We start from the raw sequence: 9,109 nt of genomic DNA, 5'->3' as shown, positions 1-9,109 counted from the left end.
ATAGATTAGATTAGATAATCTACAGATTATCTAATCTAATAGACAATATATAGACTAGATAATTATTAAGGTTCCTTTCAAATGCTGAAATTCTATGTTTCTGAGTTGTCAGACACTGAGAAATTAAGGGACTTTATCAGGGTCACAGAGCTAGTCAGAGTGAGACTGGAACCTAGTTCTTTGCACTTAGTCATGGCTTATTAAAAAATGGGAGAGTTGAAGGTTTCTTGTTGGCCTTCTGGGGAGGAGGGAATAGAGACAAGGCATATGTGGCTGATCACGAGGAACTTTATACTTTTGCATAATTTTACTGTAGAACTCAAAGACAGATAAAATCATTAGCTTCCTTGATGGGACACAAAAAAAGATGAAAGGGGGAAGGTGAAGCTCCAGAAATACATTGGTTTTTCAGAGAAGCTTATGCTCATTATCTGATCTTCTTGGTCAAGAGTTCAGCAAGCAGGTGTGGGTTTCAAAGGGGAGGAGAGGATAGCACCAACTGGGAGACAGAGTTGGGCCTAGTGTTCAGTTCTCTCTGAATAGTACTCTTTTGACATACCATGGTAGGAAGAGAGACCACATGTAAAATCCAAGGAGCTCTGTGACCACTGTTAGAGGTAACTGCTGGAGGACAAAAGGTTTCTTTTATTCCTACTCATTCTGAAAGGAGAGTGGTAAAGAACAGATGGTTTTTTGGCAGTGGTTTCTCCATGTTTGGTGAAATAATATGGAGGGACTAAGAAGCCTTTTGTCCTTAGGCAGAGCTAATTCTTTTGTTTAACTAATTGTAACAAGTTCAGTTTGGGTCATTCGTGACTTAATTACACATATCATGGGATAGATGAATTTCAATGAAAAATTGGCAGAAAGTTTCAATTTGAAACTTCCAGTCAATTCAGTTCCATTCATCAATTAAGCACCTACTATGTGCAAAGGCACATAGCTGGAGATCCAAAGCCATTTCCTCTCTATGAGGAGCAGTTTCAACATATACAGAGATAAGAGAACAGAGAGCACATCCAAAGTAATAAAGTAATTAAGAGGAAAAGAGCAGTGATAACTAGGGCTATCAGAAAGGGTTTCAGGTACAAGGCTGCACCTGAGCTGTGCTTTGAAGCTAAGGATTCTAAGAGGCAGAGGGAGAGAAGAAATACATTCCTGACATAGAACGCAACAAGAGGCAGTATACAGAATGTTGTATTCAGGGAACAGCTGACTAAAATGGAAAAGACTGAGTAGAGTAACATGAAATGAGACCAGAAAGGTAGGAAGACTTTAATCCTCAGGTTGAGGATTTTGTCTTTTATTCCAGAGGTAATAGGGAGCCAATGAAGATTTCAGAGTTCAGGGGTGAGCTCTTCGCTACATTAGATCTGATATTATAGATTAGATGACAGAGCAGATCTGTATATTAGAAATTATCAACTGGGAAGCTGTGAGAAGGTTGAATAGGAGAGGTTAAGAGCAGAAGCAGGGAGACCTATTAAAAAGCTACTGAAGATAAAAGCAACTTGCATAGAAAAAGGAAATGCCAGTGCCTTTAATATTTTGGTATATTATGGAAAATCACAGTTTTCTTGGGCTAGATAAGCAGCTGACTACAATGATAAGTCCTGAGCAGGACAATCTCAGGATAATGTTGGAAAAAAGATAACAGATGCTTTTGGTGTGTTAAACTGTTTTCAAAAGTAGATTAAAGTATTGGGAAAGAATACATTCAATTCTGAGTAATATTAGTGATTACTGTGGAATATTTTATGATGTCTTTTAAATTATGAATTATCTTTTATAATAAAACACCTGGCTATCTATATATCATTATATATGTATATGTAATTATATGGAATATTCTATATAGATATACACACTGCATACAAACATATATGAATACACATGTTTTAAAACTCATAAATGATGCCTCTTGTAAGTATATGCTCAGAGTGTACTTTCTTGTTAAAAGCACACTGGTCAGATATTTGTGTTCTATTCACTTAAATACATTTTTGAGCACTTCTTAGGGTTTTGAATTTGATCTGGAAGTTGCTAAAGATTTCTGAGCAGAGAAGTAACATTTTATTTGTGTGTCATGATGATAGAATGCATTGGTAATAGGCATCACAGTTTGGTGAAAAGAGTACTGGATAGATAGTCAGGAGAGACCTCTGTCCGAGTGAAAGCCATGAGAACTCTGGCCAGCGCGGTGAACAACTTTGGAAGACTGATAGTGGAGACCGAATGACTCCTCTCAGAAGAGAGCCGGTCAACTATAGGTGCTGCATGAGACATTCTGTTGATTTGTCTGGCTAAATTGTACTGTTTTATTACGAGGAAGGGTTCTTACAGGGGAGAGTCACTGGGAAATGACAACTAAAAATATCAATAAAACTTTAATTTTTAAAAAGAGGCTGTTTAGCTCTTTTTGTGGTGACTAAGAACTGGAAACTGAGAGAATGCCCCTCTACTGGGGAACGGCTGAACAAGTTGTGGTATACAAATGTAATGGAATACTACTGTGCTATAAGAAATGATGAGCAGGTGGATTTCAAGAAAAACCTGCAAAGACTTATATGAACTGATGCTGAGAGAAGTGAGCAGAACCAAGAGAACATTGTATACAGTAACAGTAATATTGTGTTATGATCCACCTATGACTGATGTAGTCCGTCTCAGCAATACAATGATCCAAGACAAATCCAAAAGACTCATGATGGAAAATGCTATCCACATCCAAAGAAAGAACTGTGGAGTCTGAATGCAGATCAAAGCATACTATTTTCACTTTTTTGTGTGGTTTTTTCCCCTTTTGTTGTTTCTCCTTTCACAATATGGCTAATGTGGAAATATCTTTAACATGATTGCACATGTATAAGCTGTATCAGATTGCTTGCTGTCTTGGGGAGGAAGAAAAATCTGGAACTCAAAATCTTATAAAAAATAAACGTTGAAAACTATCTTTACACGTAATTGGAAAAAATAAGATACTGTTTACACAAAAAGAGGCTTTTGAAATATTTCAGGCAATGTAAAGGAAGCAAAGGAATGTTTGGAAGACCTATGAATCTGGATCAATGGAATGACCTCCTACCTTTTGGCAGAGAGGTAAAGGACTATGGTTTCAGAATAAGACATTTTCAAATGCAACCAAGTATAGATCTAATTTGCTTGGTTATACTTATTTGTTATAAGAGAAGGCTTTTATTTTGGGGAGGGGAGCAAGTGGTATGGGAAGGGAGGGACAGAGATGTAAAAAAAAAAAAGACTCTCAATGAAATATTTAAGTATTTAAAAATACACAGAAGAGATCAGACAGAAGTTCAGAAGAGGGACACAGACAAGCAAGGCACACTCACGTAAAATTTAATATATATTTAATATATTATTAGTCAAAAGAAATAGTCACATATATGTAATAGCAATTCACAGTTTCACACATACAACCTCTTTGTCTTATTTGTTGACATTTTTCAGGTCCTTAATAAAAAAATTGTCCCAGCAAAAAGATGATTAAAATCTGAATGGAGTTAAGAGTCTAGGTGAGCAAAGAGAGAAGAGAAATTTCTAATCCTTTAAGGATTATGCAAATACAAATACAAAACATACTGTCTAAGTTAAAATGGGAAATTACCTGACTTGTGACCAAATAATGCGGCATTGCTCGTTTCTTTCTTTTGGTCTCAGCTGACCACCAGAGAAAATGGATGCTTAGAAGGCAGAAGTCTTCCCCGGACCACTGCCACTCATAACCCCCAACAAAATGAGAGTGATTTCTAACACAGGGCCTAAGGGACTTTAGGACTGTAGTTCCCAAGAAATAAAAGGGCACAAAAAGTCCTGCTGTTATTGTTCATTAAAGGCTGACTATTAAAAATCTGCAGAGAACCAGCTAAGAAAGTTCTTAGGCTTTGAATTTCACACTTTAAAACCATTAAATGAGTAACTTAAAAAAAGACTAGTTGAAATTTTAAGTGGTTATAAGAGTAAAGTGAAGTGTTAAAAATTTAACATTTAAAACCTTTTATTAAATCACCACCTTGTTAGTTCCCATTTCTGGACTCTAGTAATCTGGGAAGTTCAAACAGTGTTGCAGTGCTTGGAATCCAGGCCCGGAATCAGGAAGACCTGAGTTCAAATCCAGCCTCAGACTTTTACTAGCTATGTGACCCTGGACAAGTCCCTTAAACCTCCATTGTCCACAGTCTCCTCGACTGTAAAATGAGGGTTGTTGGGAGCATCAAATGGGAAGATGTTTGTAAAAACCACCTAGCACAGGGCCTGGCACACAGCAGGTGCTATATAAAAATGTTAGCCCCCTCCCTCTCTTTCCCTCCCCCCATCTAATCCAGCCCTTTCATTTTACACATGAGAAATCTGAGGCTCAGTCGGCAGCAGAGCCAGGACCAGACAAGGCCCGATTCAGTGCTCTTTGAGAACCTTATCTGAGAATTGGAAAGTGGTGTCTCCAGCAAACATGATCTCAGGGACTTGCACAGCTACGCATTTCAAGGGTGCAGGGTCTGGGCTGAGGCTGGGGGATTTCCCCCCAAAGGCACTGAGCACCAAGTAGATTCTGCCAAGGTTAAGGCAGCAACAGCAGCGGCAGGAAGCCTACTCGGGGGCTTAGTCCTATCTTACTCAATCCGTTTTCATAAACGAGCTGTCTGGGGCTTGGCTCCTTCCTGAAGTTGCCCGACTCCTCGGCTGCTTCATTCTTCTTTGGTGAGGGTCAATTCCCATTTTCCTCCTCCACAAAGTTTCAAAACCGAAGAATGGAACTACAAGAAAACAGACGCCACCAGCACGGCAGAGAGACCGGATCTTAGGATGCCTGTGGTGTGACGTCAGGCTTCTGCCCCGTCCAGCCGCCCCGTCCGGCCACCCCTTCCTCCCACTCCACAGCTCTCGGGTCCCTGCTCTTCGTGTTTCCCGCCCCACATTCAAACTGTGGACACAGAAGCCTGGTCAGTACGAGCCCCTGGTGCGGAGGGGCCTGACCCCTCACCTTTTCTAGACTCTGTCGATGGCCCACGCTGATGAGCGTCATGCCCAGTTGCTGGCAGATTCGGTACAGCTCACTCTCTACCTCTTCGGTCAGGGCACTTGTGGCTTCATCCAACACTAAGGAGAAATGGGAAGAAATCAAGAAGTCAAGACTACAATTCTTCTCTTACACCAAAGACTAAGTGGTGCAGTAGATAGAGCCCTGGTCCTGCAGTCAGGAAGACCCGAGTTCAAATCCAGTCCCAATCACTTACTAGTTGAGTGACCCTGCAAGCTGCTTAGCCTCCGTTTGCCTCAGTTTCCTCTACTGTAAAAGGGGGACATAATAACAGCATCGAGCTCAGAGGGCTGTTGTGAGGATCGCATCTGTGAAGTGTTCAGGACAGAGTAAGCGCCAGGAGCACACTGTACACAGTAACAAAAGCGCTGTGCGATGACCAACCACGATAGACTTAGCCCTGCTCAACACGTTTTGTTCCTACACTATCTGTGTCAAAGGCAGGCAGGCAATAATAGCTAGCATTAATAACAGTAATAATTTAATTAATTATATTCATTGCTTTAAGGTTTGCAGAAACCACAAGCTGCTTTACACAATAGGAAACTTCCTCCCTTAATCGGTGGCAGCTCAATTTTCTAACTGTAATTCATCCCCATAGGATTTAAGAGACTTACGTGGCGTGTTTTCTTTTGCTACATGGCTTTATAAATATTCTTATTTGATCCCCATAATAACCCCAATTCTGCAGATGATGAAACTGGGGCAGGCAGAGGTTTAGTAACTTCCCCAGGATCCCACAGCTGTAAGGGTCTGAAGGAGAACCTTAACTTGAGTCTTCCTGACTCTGGGTCCAGTGCTCGATCCACTAATGATAGATAATAGCTATCATTTATGTATCGCTTAAAGATTTGCAAAACAATTTACAAACATTCTCTCATTTTATCCTCATAATAACCTTAGGAGGTAGGGGGCTACTTATTATCTGCATTTTACAGATGAGGAAACTGAGGCAAACAGGGTAAGTGACTTGCCCTGGGTCACACTGCTAGTAAATGTCTGAGGCCAGATTTTAATTCGGATCTTCCTGACTTCATGGCCAGTGCTCTGCCCTACCTGTGGGACCACCCAACTGCCCCTCAGACAGCCTTGAGAGAGGCTGCAAGTTGCTTTACATGATGGGAAAACTTCTGAGGTGGGCAGAGCCAGGATGGCGGCAGGAAAGGAGGGACTTGCTTAAGCTCTCCCCCAAATCCCTCCAAACACCTGTAAAAAATGGCTCTGAACAAGTCCTAGAGCTGCGGAACCCAAGAAATAGCAGAGGGAAACAGATCTCCAGCCCAGGAGAGCCTGGATGGTCACTGGGAAGGGTCTATTGCATGGTGCTGAGAGTGGAGGGAAACTTCTTCCCTTAATTGGTAGCAGCTCGATTTTCTAACAGTAAAAATAACTCATCCACATACGACTTAAAAGACTTATATGGTGTGTTTTCTTTTGCAACATGGCTAATGTGGAAATATGTTTCGTATGACTTCACATGTATAATCGGTATCATGTTGCTTGCCTTCTCAAGGGTTGGGGGAAGGAGGAAGAGAATTTGGAAATCAAAATTAAAAAAAAAGGTTAAATTTTTTTTAAAAATGTAATTAGGAAATATTTAATGAAACAAATGAAAATATTTTTTAAAAGGAAGAGACTCTTATATGAGCTCAGGAAAAGTGAGCAGCCAGGAAAACAATCTACGAAATGACTACAACAGCATACGTGGAGAGAACCAACTACCACGGACCAAGAGATTGAATGTTCTGAAGTTAAAAAGCATAAGCTCAGTTCCGAAGAAGAAATCTGAGAAGACCGCTCCCCTGGCTTTTCTGCAGAAAGAAAGGGCTGGTGAGGCTCCACGAATGCAGCATATTGCATCATAATACCAGTTTTATTTTTGAATTGTTTTTGCTAAACCTTTTTTTTCTTCCTTTTTTTAAAAAAATTTTTTGTTATAAGAGATGACTTTCCAGAAGAAGGGAGAGGAGAGATACAAGGGAAAATCTAGGTAATATCAAAACAAAAGATAGCAATAAAAATGCATTTTTAAATATAGAGTACTTAGACGTTTACAAGGCACTCTCCTCAAGAATTCAGAAAAGCGTAGGAAGGCTTTTAGGAAGCTTGAAGTAGTAGTAATATCCACCAGCATTTACATACTGCTTTGAGCTTTTCAAAGTGCTTTCTTTACATATGTTCTCTCATTTGATCCTCTGTGAGGCAGATGCTTTTAGGGTCACACAGCTGGTCATTGTCTGAGACAGAACTGGAACTCTGTTCTTCCTGATGCAAGCCTAGCATTCTTTCCACTGAGTTACCTAGCTACTCTAAGCAGAACCTGGACAAAGAAATATAAAATGATGACAAAATGGAAATGAAAAGAACCAAAAAGATGCAACTGAATGCTGTTTGATTATAATGACCAAGCTCAGCTCTGTAGAATAAAAGATAAATGTCCTTCCCTTCCTTCTTTGCCAATGCGGGGGATTATGTGTGTGCAAACATCGTACATCCTATGAGCATCAGCTGAAGGATTAGATTTGCTGAACTGCTTTCTCTTTCTTATTAATGATACAAGAGATGGTCACTGGGTTGGGAATGAGGAATATATTTATATGTTTTTAGTATCTTATATATTTTATAAATATTAAAGCTATATTAAATATATTTACATTTAAATATATTAAATTTTTATAAATATGTTATATTATGGTAAATGTCAGGTATATAATACAGAATATATATTTATATCAAACACATATATTTATGCCTATATGGAATATATGCATATTTAATATATGATATGGAATATCTGTATATTTATCTAAATATAGAGAACCAAAATCTATAAACGTCTATATGACATTTCTAGGTAAATACAGATTACGAATTGATAGAAAATACTTATATATGGAATATGTAAATATATTCCATATATTCAATATGTAATATAAAAAAGCAAGATAGCAATACATTTTAAAATAATTGGATTAGATTGCTTTTGCTGAACTTTTTTTCTCTTCCTTTTTTGTCCCCTCAAAATAACTCTATGAGATAAATGATATAAGAATTATATGAAGAGATGGTAGGATTATCTGCACCGTGTTTTAATGAAGAATATAGCTCCTCTCTGGATTTCTCCCCTACTTCCCAGTTTCCTCATCGCTAACTGATGTCATCTAACCGCAAGTACCCAGGGTCAAGTGCTGTTTGGCCAGTCCTGTTTCTGGTAGAATGGAGGGTAGTAACTCCAGGAGGAGAAAGGTTTAGAATAAGGGAAGTTGACAGGCCCGCCTCACTAGAGGGAGTGCCAATGGAACCCTCAGTTCAGTCTCTCTTAATTCCAAGACTAACCCATTCACTGCATTACCTATCCCAGGATGCAGGGCCTCGTGGAAAGGGTAAAGATGAATATTCATCTTTAGATTTAATAAATAAATAATGTGTTACATTATAGAGTTAATAAATAATAATATATTACATTATTGAGTTAAACAAACATATATAGATGTTTATATAGGCTATATTACACAATATACACATTAAATAATGAAATGAAATTATAAATACAATAACAAATAACTTTAAAATAAAAACAACTTGTAAATAAAAAATATTTTAGATATTTGCGTTTGATGATAAAAAGAAGTAGAAATGTTAATAACAGGCTGAGTTCAGTGACAAAAGACCAGGGCCATTTCTAGGCATCCTTTAGCCAGTTACAAGACTATACTATACTTTGAAGGCCCCTTAAGAGCCCTCAAGGTCCAAGCCCTGGAACACCACAATCCAGTAATGGGTACTATCCCCAGGGAAGTTATCTCATGCCAAAGGATGCGGGCACTTAGACCTTGGACGAGCCCTTTTGTCTCTCTTTTGACAGCTTCCTCATCCATAAAATGTGAGGGTTTGACCCATGATTTTTCTAAGGTTTCTCTTCCAGTTTTAAAATTCTATGATGCTAAAATTCCCCATTTGTCATATCCTTTGTATTGTCCCAATGGGCATGTCCAGCTGCCCTCCTTGGATGTAGAAGCCTGGAATAAAAATCCTTGCCTGCTTTAAGGGTTC

General features: G+C 38.9%; 1 protein-coding gene across 2 annotated transcripts in view; it reads right to left on the bottom strand.

Annotated features, from left to right (window-relative positions):
* Window positions 1–3,351: 3,351 nt before the first annotated feature.
* The window catches only part of ABCD4 (ATP binding cassette subfamily D member 4), a 35,119-nt gene continuing 29,361 nt past the window's right edge, over window positions 3,352–9,109 (bottom strand). The window contains exons 18-19 of one of the 2 annotated variants that reach the window (XM_036736302.1): window positions 5,000–5,115; window positions 3,352–4,772 (exon numbers count right to left, since the gene is read on the bottom strand). In XM_036736302.1, coding sequence (XP_036592197.1) covers window positions 4,704–4,772; window positions 5,000–5,115 — 185 coding nt within the window. In that variant the 3' untranslated portion in view covers window positions 3,352–4,703. The remainder of the gene's footprint in view (window positions 4,773–4,999; window positions 5,116–9,109) is intronic. The other variant, XM_036736303.1, reaches the window with a different exon arrangement.

The sequence above is a fragment of the Trichosurus vulpecula genome, chromosome 8, assembly GCF_011100635.1.
Source record: "Trichosurus vulpecula isolate mTriVul1 chromosome 8, mTriVul1.pri, whole genome shotgun sequence".
NCBI classification, from domain to species: domain Eukaryota; kingdom Metazoa; phylum Chordata; class Mammalia; order Diprotodontia; family Phalangeridae; genus Trichosurus; species Trichosurus vulpecula.
This window is presented reverse-complemented; position numbering and strand designations above follow the sequence as displayed.